The sequence below is a fragment of the Onychostruthus taczanowskii genome, unplaced genomic scaffold, assembly GCF_017590055.1.
Source record: "Onychostruthus taczanowskii isolate IOZ18803 unplaced genomic scaffold, ASM1759005v1 scaffold32, whole genome shotgun sequence".
NCBI lineage: Eukaryota > Metazoa > Chordata > Aves > Passeriformes > Passeridae > Onychostruthus > Onychostruthus taczanowskii.
Window position 1 is genome coordinate 4,698,420 of NW_024500572.1, and position 21,787 is coordinate 4,720,206.

At 60.5% G+C, this 21,787-nt stretch overlaps 2 protein-coding genes across 2 annotated transcripts in view; both read left to right on the plus strand.

The window, feature by feature from the left end:
• Window positions 1–8,226, plus strand: part of SEZ6L (seizure related 6 homolog like) — a 37,973-nt gene extending 29,747 nt beyond the window's left edge. The window contains 13 exon segments of the mRNA XM_041410409.1: window positions 226–411; window positions 790–955; window positions 1,659–1,825; window positions 2,624–2,818; window positions 2,903–3,041; window positions 4,683–4,879; window positions 5,922–6,116; window positions 6,432–6,623; window positions 6,847–7,041; window positions 7,377–7,409; window positions 7,531–7,645; window positions 7,819–7,921; window positions 8,197–8,226. Coding sequence (XP_041266343.1) covers window positions 226–411; window positions 790–955; window positions 1,659–1,825; window positions 2,624–2,818; window positions 2,903–3,041; window positions 4,683–4,879; window positions 5,922–6,116; window positions 6,432–6,623; window positions 6,847–7,041; window positions 7,377–7,409; window positions 7,531–7,645; window positions 7,819–7,921; window positions 8,197–8,226 — 1,913 coding nt within the window.
• A 7,554-nt stretch (window positions 8,227–15,780) lies between these two features.
• Window positions 15,781–20,583, plus strand: ASPHD2 (aspartate beta-hydroxylase domain containing 2). Its single transcript, XM_041410345.1, has 3 exons — window positions 15,781–16,834; window positions 19,028–19,141; window positions 20,365–20,583. Exons 1-3 carry the CDS (start codon window positions 15,955–15,957, stop codon window positions 20,472–20,474), a joined length of 1,104 nt encoding a protein of 367 aa, XP_041266279.1. The 5' UTR covers window positions 15,781–15,954; the 3' UTR covers window positions 20,475–20,583.
• The last annotated feature ends 1,204 nt before the right edge of the window (window positions 20,584–21,787 follow it).

The following is a 21,787-nucleotide window of genomic DNA, read 5'->3' on the forward strand; positions in this document are numbered from 1 at the left end:
ATTTTTTACCTTGAAGAGCTTTAAAAAATAAATGAGTTCCAGCAAATTATTTTTGAAATAGAAACTGGGTCTGGGCAGGAGCAGTAACAGGTGGGGAAGCAGCGGCAGTGGGGGGTTGGTGGTGCTCTGCTGCTGCTCTGTGTGACACGTGGGCACATCCAGCACGTCCCCACGGGGTGGCTGGGAGCAGCTGAGCCCTCAGCTCCCAACGTGTTCCTATTCCAGTGTTTATGCTGAGCTGCAACTTCCCACGGAGGCCTGACTTCGGAGAGGTGACGGTGATGGATCTGCACTCGGGTGGCATCGCTCACTTCCACTGTCACCTGGGCTACGAGCTGCAGGGCCCCCGCATGCTGACCTGCATCAATGCATCCCGGCCACACTGGAGCAGCCCTGAGCCCATCTGCTCAGGTAACTGCATGTGCCAGCCCCGTGGTGCGAAACTGGGCTCCACAGAGGAAAATATGAGTCCTTGTCTTTGCCCCATGAGATGAATGTTGTCTTAAGGGGGTGTGGAGCAATGCCCAGCCCTGCACAGAGCATGGCCTGAGGTGCACAAGTAGTCTGTCAGCAGAATCTGTCCCCTCGTTAGGCAGCAAAGGGAAAGGAAATTAAGATTTTATGTCTGCTGTGAGTATAAATACGCATTTGTGAGTATAAATACGTACAGACAGAGCAAAGCAGAGCCAGGCAAGAAGTTTATGCCCTGGGCACTTGTAGGAGAGCTGGGCAGAGGGCAGCACAAATGCCACCGTGCCCATCGCAGCGGGGCTGTGCTCTGTGTTGCAGCTCCCTGTGGAGGGACAGTGCACAATGCCACCATCGGCCGCGTGCTGTCCCCCAGCTACAGTGGGAACCAGTCTGGCAGCATGTACTGCGTGTGGGCCATCGGGGCCCCCCCGGGACAGAAGCTGCACCTGCACTTTGAGAAGCTCCTGCTGACTGAGAAGGACAGGTGAGGCTCCAGGAGCTGTTTCCTCACAGCCCCGGGACTGCAGAGAGATCCCAGGGGGCTTCTTCTGCATGGGGCGAGGAGCAGGGCCTTTTGCTGGGCACTAAATATATAAAAATGGAATTATTTGGGTTGGGAAAGCCCTCTGAGATCATTGAGTTCAGCTGTCCCCCAGCACTATCAAGGCTACCACTAAACTATGTCTCCACATTTACATGACTGTTAAATCCCCCAGGGATGGGAAGTCCACCACTGCCCCTGGCTGCCTGTTTCAATGCTTGTCAGCCCTTTTAGGAAAGAAATTTTCCCTGATATCCTTGATATCCAGTCTAAACCTTCCTTGACACAAGCCATTTCCTCTCATCCTATCCCTTCTTCCCTGGGAGCAGAGCCTGACCCTCCCCAGGCTGTCCCCTCCTGTCAGAGAGTTGTGCAGAGCCAGAAGGTCCCACCTGAGCCTCCTTTTCCCCGGGCTGAGCCCCTTTCCCAGCTCCCTCAGCTGCTCCTGATGCTCCAGCCCCTTCCCAGCTCCATTCCCATCCCTGGACACGCTCCAGCCCCTCCATATCTATCTCGGAGAGAAAACCCCAGAATACATCAAAACCTGGAAGGTCCCAGCTTGTCCCAGCTGCTCCAGCTCACTCCCCTTGTGTCCGGGAGGGCCTCAGGGGCGCTGTCCCATGTGCCATGCCCCGTGTCCCCGCAGGATGGTGGTGTACAGCGGGGACACCAACCGCTCGGCCGTGCTCTACGACTCCCTGCGCGCCGACAGCGTTCCCTTCGAGGGCGTCATCAGCGACGGCTCCTCCATCAGGATCGACTTCCTCGCCGAGGAGCCCGCCGCCGCCACCGCCTTCAACATCCGCTTCGAAGGTGCTGTGTGCCCGTGCTGGGAGCTGAGGGCAGTGCCTGGCCCAGCCAGGACACCCGGCCCCTGGGGCAGCTACAGAGATGTGGCTGCGGGAAGGGTCCTGGCTGTCCCAGCGCGGGCAGGCTCGGTGACCCTCTGTAGCTGCTGTTGTCATTTACGTGAGTCCCACTGCAGGATCGAGCCCTGTGGCCCTGAGCAATCCCAAGGTGGATGGCTTGGCATCCCCAGCTTGGGAAACTGTCACTCTTACACCGAGAATAACACAGGAACAGGCAGGATTGTAGAAAGAGCAAAGAAGGCTTTATTCAAGAGAACCGCGCGATTTATACAGAGTGATACGATAGATTCTGTTTGATTGGCTAACTAACAAAAACATCTTCCTCACACTCTGTCCTTGAGAAGAACGGAAAGGCGAAGTAGAAAAACGCCACCTGCAGATTGTTTATACTGAACAAGTTATCACATCCTTACAGCTCCCTAAAAATTCTCACAAGCCGCTGTGAGAGACACTTGCCGTGTCCCTCTCTCTGTCCCATGGCATCCACAGGAAACACAAGTGCCTGGCAGTGCCCTGAGCACATCCCTAGTGCTGAACCACCACGGCAGTGGGGTTTGGTGAGGCCTGTGTGGCTCAGAACGGATAAGTTGTTGTTAATCCTGTAAAACACTCCCTGGAAGAGGCCATCCACGCAGTGGGGATGCAGGGGTCAGGTTCTCATGGGGACAGCAGCAGGGCCTGGGGAAGCTCAGCGAGAAGGGAGAAGCTCCGTGTCCCTACAGCTAACAGGGATCTCTTCCAGCCTTTGAGCGGGGCCACTGCTACGAGCCCTACATCCAGAACGGGAACTTCACCACTTCTGACCCCACCTACAACCTGGGCACCACCGTGGAGTTCACCTGTGACCCCGGGCACTCCCTGGAGCAGGGCCCTGCTGTCATCGAGTGCATCAACATGCGGGACCCCTACTGGAACGACACGGAGCCGCTGTGCCGAGGTCAGCCCTGCCCGTGGGCACTGCGGGGTGTGGGGTGACAGCCCTGGGTCCCCACTGAGCCCTGCCTATCCCTTGCCCCCACAGCCACGTGTGGAGGGGAGCTGAGTGCTGTGGCCGGGGTGATCCTGTCCCCCAACTGGCCGGAGCCCTACACGGAGGGGGAGGATTGCATCTGGAGGATCCACGTGGGCGAGGAGAAGCGGCTCTTCCTGGACATCCAGCTGTGAGTAGCCCAGGAGCTCAGTGTCTGTCTCTGCCCCAGAAGTGCTCGTCTCGTTTTGCTGCAGTATCCTGCTCCCCTTGCCTCCACCGTGGAATCACAGAATCCCAGAACAGTTTGGGTGTGAGGGACTTAAAGCTGATTTCCCATGGGCAGGGACACCTTCCACTATTCCAGGTTCCTCCAAGTCCCTTCCAGCCTGGCCTTGGACATTTCCAATGATGGGGCAGCCACAGCTTCTCTGGGCAACCTGTGCCAGGGCCTCACCTCCCTAACAGAGAAGAGTCTTCCTATGCCCTGTTCTTCCCCTCAGAGCTTCCATAATCCCCTTTGATGCACTTGGCACCTTGGGCAGGACTGAGTGGTGCTCCCTGAGTTCAAAGCACCATTACAGGATCCATAGCAGCAGTGAATTGATGCTCCAACAGCTTTGGAATTCTCCACAGGGAGCAGTGCCACAGCAGCACATGGCCATGTGCTTCTGGGGTGACACCCAGCACGTCAGGAGCTGGGTCATGTGGGGTTAGGAGAGCCTGGAGGCATCCATGGGATGGAAACAGCTCAATCCTGGGCTCAATGTGAAATACAGGCACTAAGGGAGCAGAGCCACTCAGCAAGCCCAGGCTGAATGTGCTGGGGTCAGAGGGGAGTGGGATCCAATGCCAGGCTGAGAGTTCTTGGCATGGAAATTCTGCTGCTGCAGTGGGAGCCTCCTTTGATGCTATTTTGGGTTTTCAAGAGGAGGACGTGTTTCAAGAAGAGGCTTAGAGTCATAAAGATTTTAAAAGCTCCCCATAAAATCCCAAGTTGAAGCTCCCAGCACACCTCTCCCAGCTCTGTGGGTGCTGGGGCTGAACAGAACTGGAGGCCAAGTGATTTGAAGTCATCAGGCATAAATGTCACTGAGAAAATCGTGTTTGACAGAAAGCAGAGATTTACTACAAATGTCAGCTTGCCACGGGGATTAGCTGGGCTCCCTCCAAGAACATTCCTAATAAAACATTTGGGGATCAGCTCAGGCATCTCCTGTATGGCTGGGAGCATCCTGGTGCTCCCCTCTCCCGGGGAAGGAAGAGGTTTGTCCCTGCCCCAGTCCCTCCCGGTGCCGGCTGTGCTCCCAGCCCTGGGGAGCCTTGCTGGGGCGTGGACACGGCAGAACAGCGAGCAGGGAAGGGGTGTCGCTGCCCACCCTCGGGGTCGGTGTGATCGGTCACCCACACTGCCAGCCCCGGCACCCAGAGAACGCCCCCGACACCAGAGCTGTGTCCCCTGGCGTGTGCATCCATCCCCTGCCCTTGGCCTCGGACAGGGGGGAGAGCTGCGAGCCCCCCCGTCCCCTTCGGCTCCAGGGCAGCCGCATTCCCGGGGTGGACAGAGGCTGCAGCCATCCCTGCCCGGTGTCCCCGGCCGTCCCTGCCATCCGCGGGCCGCCACTGCGCTCTGGTGGCCGCGGGGACAAGCGCGGCTCTTGTGAACCGGCACTTGCAAGAGCGGGGACCCGGGAGACCGGCCTCGAACCCCCCGGAGGGAGGTGACCCGGAGGGAGGTGACCCAGGAGGACCTGGCTGTCCCTTGAGCCCTGCACTGCTGTGGCTTGCCCGGGCTCCAGGCACAGTCTGTTCTCTAACCAAACTCTCCTCTCAGCCTGAACATCACCAACAGCGACATCCTCACCATCTACGACGGGGACGAGCTCTCCTCCCGCATCCTGGGGCAGTACGTGGGCAGCAGCGGCCCCCAGAAGCTCTACTCCTCCAGCCCTGACCTCACCATCCAGTTCCACTCAGACCCTGCTGGGCTCATCTTTGGGAAGGGACAAGGATTCATCATGAACTACATAGGTACAAGAGCAGGGTGCTGGTGTGAGGGTGTGACACACAGCCAGCCCAGACTGTCCAGGTGCAGGGTCTGGAAGCAGGGAGAGCCACTGTGGCACCAGCACCCCCTTCTCATCCCACCCTGAACCTCCTGCAGGACCCCCAGCCCAGCTGCAGGTCTCTGGGTCAGTCACTTCTGGGGTGTCCCTGTATGTGTCCCCTCCTTCAGGCTGGCAGCAAGGCAGGTTTGGTCCCTGTTAGCCCTGCTCTGGCCCAGAGGGAAAGAAATTGCTGGAAACAGGGATGCAGGATCCTCACAGACACCCTGTCAGGCAGGGGTGGTCACTCAAGCCAGTCCCTGGGAGGGCTCCTGAGATGGATGTCCCCATCTCTGTGCTCCAGAGCACTCCTGGAGACATCTGTTCCATTGTCCTTCGGGGCAGCTCTGCCTGCCAGGCTGGGGCTGTGGGTGCCCATGGCAGGGACAAGGACTGTGAGGGGCATTCCATCCCCATGGCTGCCTCTTCCCCACCCTGCTTTCCGTGCCAGGCTCCTTCCAGGCATGTTTTCCTTGCGCTGCTGACAGCCCTGGTTACGACAAACAGAGCAAGCTGCAATGCAGAGCACCTGGGAGGCTGCAGGGCCCTCCTCACTGCTCTGCAGGGAGGGCATAGCCCCTCACCTGAGCAAACCAGCCTGGGGGAAGCAGGGAACAAATCCTCCTGTGAGCAAACCAGCTGGCATCTCTCCTGCACCCACAGCTGGAGCTGAGCCTGGTGCTCCGAGGTTATCCTGACCCCAGCACAGACACTGCCCCATTTTCACCAGCCCAGCCCTCTCTGCCTGTAGGGTCACAGCTGGGGAGGCTTCAAAGAGCCCCTGTCCCCCATTGCTGCCCTTCCCTGTGCCCAGGGGACGCTGCCTGCACACCAGCTGTGCCATTTGTGGAGCTGTGGGGAGGGGAGGCCTTTGGGAAGAGCCGTGTGTCCAGCTGGGGTGGCTCTGGGGAGGGCTGTGCCAGGGGTCCTGCTCGGTGGGTGACAGCCAGGATCCCTCTGGGCTGCAGAGGTGTCCCGCAACGACTCCTGCTCTGACCTGCCCGAGATCCAGAACGGCTGGAAGACCACGTCACACACAGAGCTGGTGAGAGGGGCCAAGATCACCTACCAGTGTGACCCGGGCTATGACATTGTGGGCAGTGACACCCTCACCTGCCAGTGGGACCTCAGCTGGAGCAGCGACCCCCCCTTCTGTGAAAAGAGTAAGTGCCCCACAGGAAGGTGCTTCTGTCCCTGTCCCACACCCTGTAACAGCACTGGTCCTGCTCCCAGGGGCTCCAAGCTCCAAGGGGCCCCAGCTCCAAGGTGCTCCAAGCTCCAAGGGGCCCCAGCTCCAAGGTGCTCCAAGGTCCAAGGGGCCCCAGCTCCAAGGGGCTCCCAGATCTGATGGGCTCCCAGCTCCAAGGGGCCCCAATTCCAAGGCTTTCCTAGCTCCAAGGTGCTCCCAGCTCCAAGGTGCTCCCAGCTCCAGGGGCTCCTGCTCCAAGGGGCTTCCCTCAGCCATCCTCTCTCCCCAGTAATGTACTGCACGGACCCGGGGGAGGTGGAGCACTCCACCCGCCTCATCTCGGACCCGGTGCTGCTGGTGGGCACCACCATCCAGTACACCTGCAACCCCGGCTTCGTGCTGGAGGGCAGCTCCCTGCTCACCTGCTACAGCCGCGAGACCGGCACCCCCATCTGGACCTCGCGGCTCCCGCACTGTGTCTGTAAGTCTGGGTGGTCTCTCCTGCTCCCCTACAGTTCAGCTCCTCTCTGGGGGTCCTGGGTGATCTTCCTGCAGCCAGGACCCTGCCCAGTTGTGGGGGTGGTGCAGATAGATCCTTGAGCTATCTGGAAGCAGAGGGGAGTGAGAGCTTGGGTGCTTCCTCACTGCCCCCAGGCTCCTTCTCTCCCTCATGCTCACCCTGGATGTGTTTCATTCCCTTTCAGCTGAGGAGTCGCTGGCCTGTGATAACCCAGGACTGCCAGAAAATGGATACCAAATTCTTTACAAGCGCCTCTACCTGCCAGGAGAGTCCCTGACCTTCATGTGCTATGAGGGCTTTGAATTGATGGGGGAGGTGACCATCAAATGCATCCTGGGCCAGCCATCCCACTGGAGCGGCCCCCTGCCCATCTGCAAAGGTAACAGGGAAGGGGAGGGGGGCAAGGGGACAGCAAACACCTCTGTCCCCAGCCTGGGACAGCCCAGGGACCGTGGTCTGGCTGCAGCCCCAGCTGGGAGCTGAACTCAGCTGAGAGCTGGAGCTTCTCTGGATCTGGGCTCTGCTCAGCCCAGCCTGCTCAGTCCTGGCCACATGCTTACAGACACCAAGAGCTTATTAAAAACTGGGAGTTCACAGTGTGGTTTGGGACCAAACGGGGCAGGAGATCCCAGGGTTGGGGTTTCCAGCAGGAAACAGCTGCCAGCACCCAGTCAAACCCAGCTACAGACCGGTAACTCTCCATCTCTCTTCCAGTGAACCAAGACAGCTTTGAACACGCTCTCGAAGGTGAGTGACGTGGGTTTCCTGGATGTGCAGGACCCTGGTGGAGCCTGGGAGGAGGGGGAGAGGCAGAGAGGGCATCACCCGGTGCCTGCAAATGCCAACATAATAGATCTCGTCCTTTCAGTAGCAGAAGCTGCTGCAGAGACGTCGCTCGAGGGGGGAAATATGGCCTTGGCCATCTTCATCCCGGTGCTGATCATCTCCCTGCTGCTGGGAGGAGCGTACATCTATCTCACCAGGTGGGGCTGCCACAGAGCGGGGGCACGGCCAGGGCTGGCTCAGCATCTCCCTCAGCAGCCACAGCCCCGGGCATGGTGCTGGGAGTGCTCTGGGGCGCTGGGAGGAGCTGGGCTGGGGGGATGTGGTTCTGGAATCAGCCCGTGCAGCCCAGTGACTGCGGCTCTCCCCGCAGGTGTCGGTACTACTCCAGCCTCCGCCTGCCCCTCATGTACTCCCACCCCTACAGCCAGATCACGGTAGAAACGGAGTTTGACAACCCGATTTATGAGACAGGGGTGAGTTCTGCTGTGCCTGTCCTCTCTAGGGACACTCCTGAGGGGCTTGGCTGGTTGGGCAGCCATGGGATGAGTCCAGCCAGGCCCTGTGGGAGCAACGGGACACGAGTCCATCCGTGTGGCTTGGGAGGCACAGGGGGCTGAGGGGTCCTGGCTGCGAAGGCATCACTCCCCTGGGAACAAAACAACGCCCAGGATCTCTCTTGCTGCCTGAGAATGGGGAGATGATCCTGAAATGCAGCTGCTGCCCTCAACTGGCTTTTCCTTGCTTGCAGGAAACACGAGAATACGAGGTTTCGATATAAGGACAGCGGTAAGAGAGTCTCCAGCAGTGAACTTAATGTGCTCTCATAGATCTTCCTCAGTAACTAATCCAGAGACCACGTGGAGTATGGTTGGACCCCCGGACCTGCTGTTGTCTTTCCTTTTGCCTCTCTATTGAAGATTTTACTGTTTTCTTCACTGTATTTATTCTATTTAAACTGCGATAGGTGTGCTGCCCAGCCCTGGGCACAGGCAGCAGCTGGAGCCGGGGCAGAGCTGGGTCCTGGTGAGGCCAGGGGGGCACGGGGGCACTGCTGTGTCCCCCTCCATGGCAGAATGTCCCCCTCCATGGCAGAGAGTCCCTCGGCACTGCCCACACAGACGCAGGGGGATTTTTGCGGTTCTGATGTTGTTAAAAATTAAAGATGTCTCCATTGCAAGAGCCTGCGGTTGATTGCTGGGAGCTGAGCTAGCGCAGGGTCCCCCACAGGGTCCCACCCCGCAGCTCCCGGCTCCCACAGTGGGACCCTCCCCCGGGGGGCTCGGGGGGCACTGGCACAGGGACTGTCCTCGCTGCAGGGCTCAGGGACAGCCTGGCACACACGAGGTACGTGCTGCTTTCTTTTCCCACTTCGCTTTGGATGTGGAGAGGCAGCGAGCCAGGAGTCTGGGGTGATGCTCTGCGGAGAAGCACCAACCATTGCCACTCAGCCACGGGCCCAGCACAGCTGGGAGCCCTGGAAGCCGCCCTGGAAGCCACCCTGGAGCAAGCAGAGCTCCCAGCTGGTGCCCCTCTGCTCTCTGCCCGTTGTTCCTCTCCAGCAGCACTTCCCGTCACCCTGCCAGGATCACCCTGACCTGGCACGGCCGAGGGTTGCTCTTTGCTCCTGGCAGCATCTCAGGGTAAGCAGGATGGGCTGGGCTCCCTGGCTCCTGCTGCAGGAGGGGCCCTGGCAGGCTGTGCTGTGCATCCACACCTGGCTGGGTCCCCCAGCTGGGCAGGGGATGAAGGTGGAGCTGTTGGGAAGGAGAGGCAGCTGGGATGTCTGGAGGCTTCAGCACAGGAGCTCTGTGGGGAGCAGAACTGGCAGAAATCGCCCTCAGTCCCACCCTCGCCATCCCTGCACTCCTTCACTACATCACCCCTGCCAGAGCCACACAGCGGTGGGGACACGGACCCCAAAGGGCCAACACTGTCCCTGCTGTCTCCCAGCCAGCCCCTGGGGAGGGCAGCGAAGGCACGGCCACGTCCTTGGCTGCTGGTGTCCTTCTTTTGTCCTTGTAGAAGAATGGCAAGCGCGGGAGGCTGGGTGAGCTGGGGGTGGTTGGTGCAGCTCTGCGGTGTACAGCTGGGATTTAGGGGTTTTCCTTTCAAAACAACGAATGTGTGTTTGTAATTTGTAATGGTTAAAAAAAAAAAAAAAAAAGGAAAAAAAAAGAGAAAAAAAAAGTGCCAAAAAATGTACGAAGCATTTCATTTCCCTTCATACATGTCTGTTTTTATAAGAACAATGTGAAAATTGCTGGGATTAAATATTTTTGAACATGATAAAGTAGTTCCGTGGGAAGCTCTAGCATTCAATATAACCTTGATAACAATTGTTCTGTATTTTGAAATGTCTGAAATCTGTTTGCAGACACTCTGGCCACAGGCTGCAGCCATGCAGGGCAGGGTGAGGGCTGGATAACACTGCATGCCCTGCTGTGGGATGGTGGCCCAAAGTCACTGGCTTGGCTCTGAGTGACAGGTCCTGCCCTGGTGCAGCCCCACAGTGGCCCCTGCTCCCGTGGGATGGAGGCATCTGAGCCCTGCTGAGACATGAGGTGACCTGGCACGGCCCTGGGGACACCTCCCCTCTCTGTGTCACCCCACAGGAGCCAGTGCTGGCTCCCCCTGTACCCCCTGAACTCAGCATTGCCCCTTCCCATGCCAGCCCAGCCCAGTGATGTCTCACAGAGTGGGTGGGGGTCTGGGTGCTGCCCTGAGGCACTGGGATCCCACCGGACACCCTTGGCCATGTCACAAAGGACATGCAGAAAGTTTTGGGGAGCCCTGGTAGCCCAACCCCACTGGGCAGAGGGCCCATCCTGCCTGTGCCCTGCTCACCCATCGGCTGCCCAACAACCTGTGGCTGTCACCTGGCAGCTCCCCAAAACTACAGGGAGACCATTGTGGGGACAAGAAGGGGGCTGCCTCACCCAGCCCCGGTATGCACTGGGCTGCATCTCACACAGGCAGGCACAGCCTGGGAGGATCCCGGGGCTGGGTAGGAAAAGTCCCCCCTGCTCTCTGGGAGCCTCTCTGGGCTGAGCTGCTCCGGTGGGGGAAGAAACGAGCCCCTGCGAGGTTTTCCTCCTGCATCAGGTGTGGGCAGGGCAAGGTCCTGCGGGGGGACCACGGGACCCTGAGCACGGCTCTGCCTGACACGGTGACTGTCACCTCGCCGAGGAGCAGCGCCACCGGGACGCCCCAGCTGGGACAGCATTCCCTGATGCCAGCAGCCCCAAGTGTCCCTGGCAGCGGGGAGGGAGGGGGATGCTCAGCCCACCCCACCCCACACCCCGGGAAATGCCCGGCCGAGGAAACCTGGGGCTCCCATCTGTCCCTGCCCCTCCGCACCCAAAACAATGCAACAGCGCTGTCCTCCCCAGGCGCGCTTTTAACCAAGGTTACGCTGTGACATCGATAATGGCTTTGCTCAGCAGCTGCCAGGCTAATGCACAGGGGGCGAGGGAGCCAAGGCTCTGATGCAGAGCATTCCTGGGGGAGGGAGATTGGGTTATTTTTGGACAGAGATTGCAAGAGAATTAAAATGAAGGGAGAAAAAAAAAAAAAAAAAAAAAAAAAAAAAAAGCCCTTCATGCTGCCGTTCCTCCTCGGTGACGTAAAGCCGGAGCCAATCTCTGGCCTCAGGCGTTGTGCTGCGGATGGAGCTTTGTCTGGGCCCAGCAGCCTCGGCCACAGCGGCCTCCCCCTCCCTGGGGCCGGGCGGGGGCAGAGCGGGGCCGTGCCACGGCAGCCACACGGCTGAGGGACCCCCGAGTCAGGGATGGAGCAGCAGGGACCCCTTGATTCCCTGCAAGCTGCACTGGAGGCTGCTGAGGCAACAGCATCCCTGCACAGCCCAGGTCAGGCACAGCATCCCTGCACAGCCCAGGTCAGGCACAGCATCCCTGCCCATTCCAGGTCAGGCACAGCATCCCTGCCCAGCCCGTGTCAGACACAGCATCCCTGCCCAGCTCGGAAGGCTGGGAAAAGCCCTGGGATGCACTTGGCACAGGTCTGCCAGCGACACCCTGGCAGAAGCCCAGTCTGTGGGCAGCCTCCTGGCTCCAGTGGTTCCTTCTCCCTTTTCCTGAGCTGTCCTCCTGGGGCAGACACTGCCAGTGTCCTCCCCTCAGCTGTTGCCAAAACTGTGCTTGTGTTCTGCCAGGGCTGGGATTTCCTGGAATGTTGAGGCTGGAGCTGGGACAGTGCTCCTGGAGGGGCCTTCCCTGTGCTGAGGAATCACAGAATCATGGAATCATTGGTTTGGGTTGGAAAGGACCTTTAAAGCACATCTTGTTCCAACCCCCTGCCATGAGCAGGGACACCTTCCACCATCCCAGGTTGCTCCAAGCCCCATCCAACCTGGCCTTGGACACTTCCAGAGATGCAGCAGCCACAGCTCCCTGGGCAGCCTGTGCCATGGTCTCACCACTCCCAGGAAGAATTTATTTTCTATATTCTATCTAAACCTATCCTCAGTTTCAAGCCAGTCCTTGCCCTGTCACTCCACACCCTCAGCCAAACTCCCTCTCCAGCTCTTTGGAGCCTGCAGGAAAGCCAGGTTGGTCTTCAGGAAAGAGATGAGTGGTGGAGCTGGGGACCAGGGGCTGGTCCAGAGGCAGCAAGGAGCTCAGAAGGCAGAGGCAGGGGAGAAAGGAGGGGAGAGCCCAGAGCCGCGGGAGTGCCGACAGAAGGATGCACTGTCTGCCGGGAGCAGGAGCTGTGCCTGAGGCTGGAGGGTCTGGGAAGGAGCAGGGTGGAAAAAACTCCCGTTTCTTTCTCCCTGCAGCACACAATGCTGCCAGGGCCCTGCACCGAGCTGGGGAATATGCTGGTGGGGGCATGGGGAAGCCGCAGGACCAAGCAGGAGGCAGAAAATGTGCCAGGATGGAAAACAAGGTGTATTTTAGGACTGTCAGGGACGAAGCTGCTCAGAGGAAGCACAAGCACACCTGAAGGGGCTGTGCAGGACAGCTCTGCTTCCACTTCCAGAACCCTGAGCAGTGCCAGGGGAGGATGCGTGGGCACCGGATGGCAAAATCTGCAAAACAAGGCAGGGCTTTTCTTGTGCCCTGTGGCGGTGACACGTGTCCCACACGGCTCCACGTGGCACTGCCACAGGGCAGGGCAGGGCAGGGCAGGGCAGGGCAGGGCAGGGCAAGGCAGGGCAGGGCAGCACTGCCAGGGCTTTGCCGGGACTCAGGATCTCTCTGGACCCGGGATCTGCCCGCGGGCAGCTCAGCTCAGCCACTCACCCGGCACCTGGGCGATGGAGGAGGAAGGACTGGAGCTCTGGATCCCCTGGGGCTCCCGGAACGGAGAGCATTGGTTTAGGGGAACAGGAAATGGGTTGGGGAGGAAAAAGGCAAGCAGGAGGACTCACGACAGTTTCTCCACTAGCAGTAAAGAGTTGTAAAGGGACGCTCCAAGCTGGGAACGGTCTCCCCGCATCCCTGGTGCTGCAGCACACCCTCACATCCTCGCTGAGGCATTCCCTGGCTGCCTGCATCTTGGGCATTGCCTCGCTGGGAGCTCCTGTCCCCTGCACGCCAGATGCATTTATTCTTGGAGACAAGCAACCCCTGCAACCCGAGGGCTGCGGCACAAGGGGCCGGAATCCCCGGAGCCAGTACTGCCTGCTCCCTGAATGCGTGTGTTCCTGCATCCCTGGAGCCAGAACCCTGCACATCCCGACTGCTGCATCCCTAATAGCCTGTGTCCCTGGAGCCAGTCCCCATTCCCTTGGTGGCTGCATCCTTGCGTGCTCCCACCCCTGGGACCAGCATCCCCAGACTGCTGCAGCCCTCAGTGCCTGAATCCTTGCAGCCACTGTCCCTGCGCGTCCCGCTGCACCCCCGGTGCCCCCGCACCTCCCGCGCCGCCTGGGGCCACCCAGCCCCCGCGTCCCCGGGACCGTGTCCCCGCGTCCCGGGGTGCCCGCGGCTGGGATGCGCGCTCCCCCGGGTACCATCGCCGCCTCCTCCCGCCGGGACCCCTCCCGAGTGCCGCAACCCCGCGGCTCCCCCGCCCCTCCGGGCCCCTCCCGGCAGCGCGGGGCGGGAGCGCGGGGCGGGGGCGGGCGGCAGGTGCCACCGGCGCGCCGGGTGATGGGACACCGGCACGGCCGTGCCATTGCCACGCCGGGTGATGCGGCCACAGCGGTGACACCCGCTGACGCCGCCACGCCGGGTGACACCGTCACTCTGGGTGAGAGCAGCGCGCGGGTGACACTTACTCTGGTGGCACCGGCGGGGTGGCATGCTCAGGAGAGGGTGAAGGGAGCACCCACTGCTCCTGTTCCGGAGTGGCAGCGGGCATCCCGCCTCATCCCAAGGCTTCTGCTCCTCATGCTGCTCCCAAAGGCGACACCAGCCGTGCGGAGCCGAGGACATCCCCGCCACACGTCCCCGTCACTGCAGGCCCGTGGCCCTGGGACCCTGGCTAGGCTGAGCTGAACCCGCTGCCTCCAGGAGATGCCGTGGCCACCACGGAGTCACCAAGATGCAACTTTGTGCTGCATCGAAGCCTCTGCCTTCCTTATGTAACACGGCTGCTGCTGGCACGGTGCTCGCCTCCACGTCCTGCACAACTTCGGTGCAACGTGGAATTGCTCTTCCCTCCCTGGAATGGCTCTGCCGTTATCATTAACTGAGGAGCCTTTTCTGGCACCTCAGGCCAGGGGTGCTGGATGTGACCCATCTGGGTGCAGGGCCATCTCTGGGAGGTAACAGCACCCACGGGGTGCCCTGTGCCATCCCAGCTACCTGGTGTGTGTTGGGAGCAGTGCCGATGTTGGGGGCCCTGACCCAGCGCTGGCACAGCCCCTGTGGGGGTGGGTTTGGTCAGGTTTGCAGTGGGGTGGCTGTGCCGGCATAGGAGGCAGCTCCTGAGCTGGTCCCATGAAGACTGTGCCCAGAGAACCCCAGGGCTCTGCAGCCCGAGGCTCCCTGGCTCTCTGGGGTCAGGCAGGCAGTGTGTGGGCACGAGGGCTTGGATTTCTTACTGCTCTGATGATTTCCCCGTGATCTGAGGTGTTGCCTGCATCCCTGGGGCAGCACTGTGGCCGTGTTTGTGCTGTGCTGCCCTTGCAGGGTGTGACTCTGACCTGGGCACCCCGAGGCTGTCGGACCCCCCCAGCTCTGTTCCCCTTTGCATTGCTATCAGCTCTGACGGAGCATGGCTGCTGTGCCTGAGCAGTTCCCTTTGTAGGGCAGGAGCCACCCTGAATGCACATCACCCAGGGCTCTGCTCCTTCCCTAGCACACTCCAGTCCTGCAGGTAGCACGGGGGTTGTGCTGGCCTCGGGGACATCCCTGGCACCGACTCTGTGGTTGCACCTCGGGAAGGGAGGCCTGGGCGGGAGAAGCGGGAGTGTCTGGAGGGATGCCAGCCGTGGAGATGGAGGAAAGTTATCTTGAGATTCCCGGGAGGCTGTGACATGCCACGTGGACTGCAGATCCCAGGATGGGGCATGCAGGCAGCATGCTACAAGGAAGTAGGGTGGAGGGAGGTAGGGTGTGTGGATGTTCCTCCCTGAGGTGTAACACTGGCTGAATCCCAGGTCTCCAGCCCTGCAGCCCGTCCCTGCTGTAGGGTCAGATCCCATCTGCAGCCCGTCTCCATCACCATTGATAAGGAAATGCACATTGAGAGTCTGCAGGACCTTGGCAGGAAGGGCTGGGGAGGGTTTGGATGGCTTTCCTGGCTCATAAACCCATCTTGCTACTTAGAGTCAGTGCTCTTACTGGTGAGCTGGTGAAATCAAACAAGCCAACCTGAGCTGCCTCTGTTGCCACCACCCTGACCTCCTCCTATGGCCATGTGCTGGCCCTGTGGCCATGTGCTGGTGCTGGCTGAGCTTTGGGATCTCCAACAGCTCAGTCTCTGGAGGGAGAGTCACTTCAGAACTGTCAGATGGAGGGGATAAGCTGATGTGCTGCCAGATAGGGCAGTGAAGTGTGTACTCTCAGTGTATATTCACTTAGCAGCCAGATTTCAGACATGATAAGGCAGCAGTTTAGGAGAGAAACTGGAGGACGAACAGGAGGGAGATGGTCACTGGGGCGGTGGGAGATGGGGCCTGGATCTGGGTCTTTTATTTGGGTATTTGTGGAAGATGCTGTTGAGAGCGCTGGGGGATTTACTCAGCACGGGCTGATGTTGGGCTCCTTATCCACCATCCCCTCCCTGAGGAGCCAGTGCCCCACACACTCCCAGCACACAGCTCCAGCTGTATCCTGTGCACTGACCCCAGCAGGGACCCCACGGGGCAGCCCTCTCCCTAACACCTCTGGGTTTCTCTCCCCAGAACCTCCCTCCAGCACTGCCTTTCAGGATGATGGGCCCAGGAACACCGGCGGGGACCCTCCAGCCACGTGGCTGCTGACCCGGGGGTGCTGCCAGGCACCGCTGCCAATGCAGAGCTCCGGGGAGTGCAGGGCAGAGCTGCTGCTCCGCTCGCCCATGGCAGCCCCTTCCCGCCGCGCCCCGGCCCGGCTGCATGGTGTGGGTGCCCCTGAGCCCCACGAGCAGTGACCGGCGGGCCCCGCTGCACGCTCCCAGCACCACCACCATGTCTTTGGAGTGGCTGATGGACTGGAGCTGGTCCCTGGACGGACTCCGGGATTTCATTGCCACGGGCATCCAGTCTTTCCGCGACTGCGACGCCACGGCCCTGGTGGCCGTCGCCTGCCTGCTGGTCCTCTTCGTGTGGTACTGCTACCACGTGGGGCGGGAGCAGCCCCGCGCCTACGCCACGGTGAACGCGCTGATGCAGAGTGCCGAGGCCAACGGGGTGCAGAACGGGTTCGTGTACTGCCAGTCGCCCGAGTGCGTGCGCTGCTCGCACCACGACGGCCTCAACCAGAAACTCTACCACAACCTGCAGGAGTATGCCAAGCGCTACTCCTGGTCCGGCATGGGCAGGATCCACAAGGGCATCCGCGAGCAGGGCCGCTACCTCAACAGCCGGCCCTCCATCCAGAAGCCAGAAGTCTTCTTCCTGCCTGACTTGCCCACCACGCCCTACTTCTCCCGGGACGCTCAAAAGCACGACGTGGAGTTGTTGGAGCGCAACTTCCAGACCATCCTGTGTGAGTTTGAGACCCTGTACAAGGCGTTCTCAAACTGCAGCCTCCCGCAAGGATGGAAAATGAACAGCACGCCCAGCGGGGAGTGGTTCACCTTCTACCTGGTGAACCAGGGCATGTGCGTGCCCAGGAACTGCCGGAGATGCCCACGGACGTACCGCTTGCTCGGGAGCCTCCGTACCTGCATTGGCAACAATGTCTTTGGGAACGCCTGCATCTCTGTGCTGAGCCCGGGCACCGTCATTGCCGAGCACTACGGGCCCACCAACATCCGCATCCGCTGCCACCTCGGTGAGTGTCCAGCGCCATGGTTCGTGTGTCGGGAGAGCGTGGAGGGCGGCAGCCAGGCTGGGGTGCAGGAGCCCCAAAAAAGTCTCTGGCACCCCGTGCTCTTGGGGCTCAGACACCTGCTCTGCTTTGGCCTGAGGGAGGTTTTGGGGGCTTTGGCGGTGCTCGGTCTCTGGGTACCTGATATCCCCAGGGTCTCCAGATCAGTAGCAGGAGGGTTTCACCTCCTCCTCCTGCTGACCCAGGGCCGTGGACTCTTGCTGGTGTGTGATACAGGGATGATTTTACATAGGAGTCTCTGAACATCCCCCTCTCTGCAGGCTGGTCCCTTTCCCATCCCGGGGTGTGGGGAAGCCTGGGGTGCTGCTCCAGGACTGTGTTGTCCCACTGGCAGCTCCCCTTTCCTGCAATCTCCTGGGTGCTCTGCATGGGACATGGGGGGATGGGAGCAGAGATGCTGCTTTGGGGTTTGCAAAGCTGCAAGTGAGGGCAGGGTGTCCCCTGGGGTGTCCCCTGTGGTGGGTCAGGTGCTGGGTTGGTGGCACAGTGCTCCCTGCTCGGCGGGCAGGGACGGGGAGAGCCCACACGGCACAGATGGCTGGGCTGGCACAGCACCGACCGTGCCGGGGGAGGCACCGCACGGGCCCGGCTGGCAAACACCAACCGCGCCTGTTCAGCCAACAGCTCGGGTAAACACACCCAGGCAGTGCTGGCCATTTGTTTGGAATGGGAATTGTTTTCAGAGCTGATCCCAGGAGCTGCCCTTGCTGATGCCAGGAGGAAGCCTCTGTCACTGACACCTCTCTCTGGGGCACTGGGGGATGTGTTCTCCTCCTGAGGGACTGGGAGAGGTTCCTGGGGGGAGCCAATGATTTCTGAGTGGGCTCAGGTAGCACACCTGGAGCACACGCCCTGGGCAGAGGAATGACACCGGTCATTGACTTGTCCTTCTGCTGCGACTCTGCACTGGGCCGGGGGCACACTGGCACCTCCACCCTGGTGCTGGGAACACAGCTCTTGCTGTGCCCAGGACATGGATGGGTTTAAAACACAGCCTGCCTTTTCAGGCAGCTGGATCTGCAAAGCCAGCACGGCCATCAGTGGGGCGAGTCACTCCCAAGGATTTACTCCAGGCACAGGCAGCTTCCATGGGCCAGGGCAGCATCCTGAGGGTGCAGGTGGGATGGAAGGGCTGCAGACTGCTCCCTCCTTGCATCCCCCAGCAGCTCAGCTTCCCTGTTCCAGCATCTCCAGCTGAGGCTGTTGTGCAGGGAAATGGCTTTGGGTTTTGCAGCCTTTGAAACAGCAGCTTTGTAGTCCCAGCTTTGCCGGGCAGCTGGGAGTCCCTGCTGCGCTCACTGGGTTTGGCATCGCTCTTGGATCCGTCCTGCTCGTTTGCTGCATCGTTACTGTTCAGCAGCCACGTGAGCCCTGACCCTTTTCTCCACCACGGCCTCATCTGTGGGGCAGGATGGCTCTGCAGCAGCTCCAGCATCCCCAGCACTGCGGGGGGTGACAGTCCTGCTGCAGGAGGTGATGGGATCAACCCCTGTCAAACTGCCTTGCTTTGTGCTGGTATTTTAAGAAAAGACCCATTTTATTTCTAAGATTGTCCTTCATGTGGCCCTCACAGAGCTGCTTCCCCATGAGTGTTTTGTGACCCCCCAGATTTCTGTCCTTGCAGCCCCATGGGTCACCCTGAGGCAGCACCTGTGATGGGGACTGAGGCATGGGGCAGGTCCCTGGGGAGCTTGTGGCAGAGCCACAACTGAGCCCATTTTCCAGCCCCAGTACAATTTCTGCTCCCCCAGCCTTGCCTGGGACAGGGTCATCACTGCAGGACTGGAGGAAGGAGCAGGCAGGATCTGCCTTTGGTCCTGAAGTTGGAAAATATCCTGGGAGCCTGGCTCCCTGTGCACACCTCAGGGCTATGGGCTCTGGGGACTGGGAAGCTGTTCCAGATATGAAAGTAGTGCCTGCAGTGCTGAGCTTGCTGGGAACAGTGAAAAGGCAAGAGGGAGCAGACAGGGAGTGGGGCAGGTGCTGAGCTGCTCCAGGCTTGGTCACTCCCTGCAGGGGAGCAGCCCCTCAGCAGCAGCATGGGGCTCACACAGAGCTCAGTTTGCTCCCTGCTGCCCCACCACAGGGAACTCGGCACAGCCTGACCCTCCCTGTCCTGTCTCTTTGTGCCTGAAGGTCTGAAGACGCCCAGCAACTGCGAACTGGTGGTGGGGGGCGAGCCTCAGTGCTGGGCTGAGGGTCGGTGCCTGCTCTTCGACGACTCCTTCCTGCACACTGCGTTCCACGAAGGTGAGTTCAGTGTGTGGGGCCTCGTGGTGTCCCCTTTGTGTTGGGGACTGGGGATGAGTCAGGGGGGCATCCATGCCCAGTCCCTTCTGCTGCCCCAGCAGGGCTGAGGTCCATCCTGGGCGCTCAGGGCCCTGGCCTGCCTCAAGTGGGAGCATTCCTGTCCCTGGCATGGCAGGGCTCCCCATGAACATCTCCCTCTGCCTGAGGGTGCTGGGGCATCCTGGCACCCCTTTCCTGACACACCTCTGGAGCCCCCCAACAGCCCATGGCTTGCTCCCATCCCGACTTGCTCACGGTGCTGTCACAGCAGTGCCAGCCCAGCCCAGGGCCTGCTGTCTCCCCTCATGGCAGCTCAGCTTCCTTCATTGCCGAGCTCTGCAGGGTGGCTCCAGCTGTGGTGCCACGGCCTCAGCCTCCTCTGGCCCTAAGGCAGCTCGGCCTTGGCCTCCTCTGGCTCTGGCCTCCTCTGGCCCTGCTGCAGCTCAGCCCCGGCCTCCTCTGGCTCTGCTGCAGCTCAGCCCCGGCCTCCTCTGGCTCTGCTGCAGCTCAGCCCCGGCCTCCTCTGGCCCTAATGCAGCTCGGCCTTGGCCTCCTCTGGCCCTAATGCAGCTCAGCCCCAGCCTCCTCTGGCTCTGCTGCATCTCAGCCCCGGCCTCCTCTGGCCCTAATGCAGCTCAGCCCCAGCCTCCTCTGGCTCTGCTGCAGCTCAGCCCCGGCCTCCTCTGGCCCTAATGCAGCTCAGCCCCGGCCTCCTCTGGCCCTGCTGCAGCTCGGTGCTGACAGGCCAGCAGGGGAGCAGCCTCATGCCCGCTGGATTGTTGGATTGTCCCTCCCTCCACCGCTGACGGAGGCTGTTCCGCTCCAGCTCTCCCGGATTACCCAGCATTAGTCGCCCATAGCATAAAAGCATCAGGCAGAGCTGTTCTACACAGGGGAGCGTGCGGAGAGAGTGGGAGAACAAAAGCTGTTGCTTCCACATCAAACCTGCTGTGGGATTGGGAAGCACAGCTCCATGCAGGGCCAGGAAGGCCGGAGTGGCGCAGCAGCCACTCCCTGCGCAGACCCAGCACGCAGCTGCAAGGAGGCCCTGCCTCAGGAATTCTCAAATCCCAAAGCACCCAGAGCCTGCCCCATGTCCCTGAGTTCCCAGTAAGCAGCTGTTTACTGGGGTTGCACTGGGGAGGTGCCTTCCCACCCTCACTGTGTGCTTCCACCCCCACCAGGTGCCCCGGAGGAAGGTCCCCGCGTGGTGTTCATGGTGGACCTGTGGCACCCCAACGTGGCCGCGGCCGAGCGTCAAGCCCTCGACTTCATCTTCGCGCCGGGACGATGACGGCGCTGCCCCGCCTGGTGGGTTCAGGGCAGCTCGGCCGGGGCCTCTCCCGGCACATGGCCTCGGTGCTCCCTGCCGGGGGTCTTGTAAATGGAAACTGTGACGTGTATCCGCGCCCATCTCCTTCCTCCATCGTTGGCTTCAGGGATTCTTTTCCAAGCGCCGGCGCCTCGGCCCCGCTGCCCCCCTGCTCCGTCGTGTTCTGTTGCTACTGTGTTTTGCGGTGTTCAGAAGTAGAGTAACAAACCCAAGGGTGCTCGTTTGAATGTAATGTAAAATTTTTCTCGTGGTCATCAAAGGAACAACACACACACACAGCCACCATAACAGCCAACCAGCCTGCCCTGCCCGGCTGTGGTCCCGGATGGATGGACAGATGGACACTGGGGGCTGCCACGGGCACTGTGCTCCCCCCAGGCTGGGTCTGATGGGCTGGGCAGGGCACAGCTCTGCTCACAAAGAACCCTCCTGGGGCTCCTGCTTCCTTCTCCATGTGCCAGCTGGGGCTCCCCACCTCTCCTGCCCTCAGAAACCCCTTTTGTCAGCCAGGCAGGGAGCAGAGTCCATCACCAGCCCAGCAAGACAGGAGCCCCAGCCTCCACCCTGCTGAGGGAACAGCACACACAGTTGTGCTCTTCAGTCTGACTAAGGGCGTTAGCAGTTGCCCAAATCCCTTCCTTGCTCTATCTGCAACCCTCAGTTTTCCTAGCTCCCGGCTGGGAGGCCCTGCAGGGGCAGGGATGCTGTTTGGAAACAGAGAATGGGGGTTTTGTCTGTCTGTAGGAAGAAAGGAGGTCACCATTCCTTCTGCTGCTCCATCTTCTCCTTTCCTCAAGCCAGGGCAGGCACACACAGCAGCAGCTCCCATGGACCTGACACCACAGGACAGCTTCCCAAGGGGGGTTAATTCTGCAGCCTGAACAATGAGGCCCCACCCTGAGGTCCTGCCCACCCAGGGACCACCACGCTTTTCCTGAAGTCCCCCAGCACCAGGGTCTCTTTGGGGTCTGGGGGCTGGTTTATAACATCCCCCCAAAGCACAGTGTGTGGTGGATGCTCACAGCTCTGGCTGGGGACCCTTTGCCTCTGTGCCCTGTCCCCCAACAACTTCTATACAGACTTTTCAGTGGTTCGATTGCAAGAGAAGGCAGAGATTTCAAATACATCTGAGATATTTTTTACAGCCGTCTTGTTACAGACTACCTGAAGTGCATGATTTCTACACGCATTGGCTACCTGGACACAGGCCCTGGGGAAGCAGGCTGGCTCTGTCCAAAGGTTGGTAACATTCATACAGTGGATAAGCAAAGATT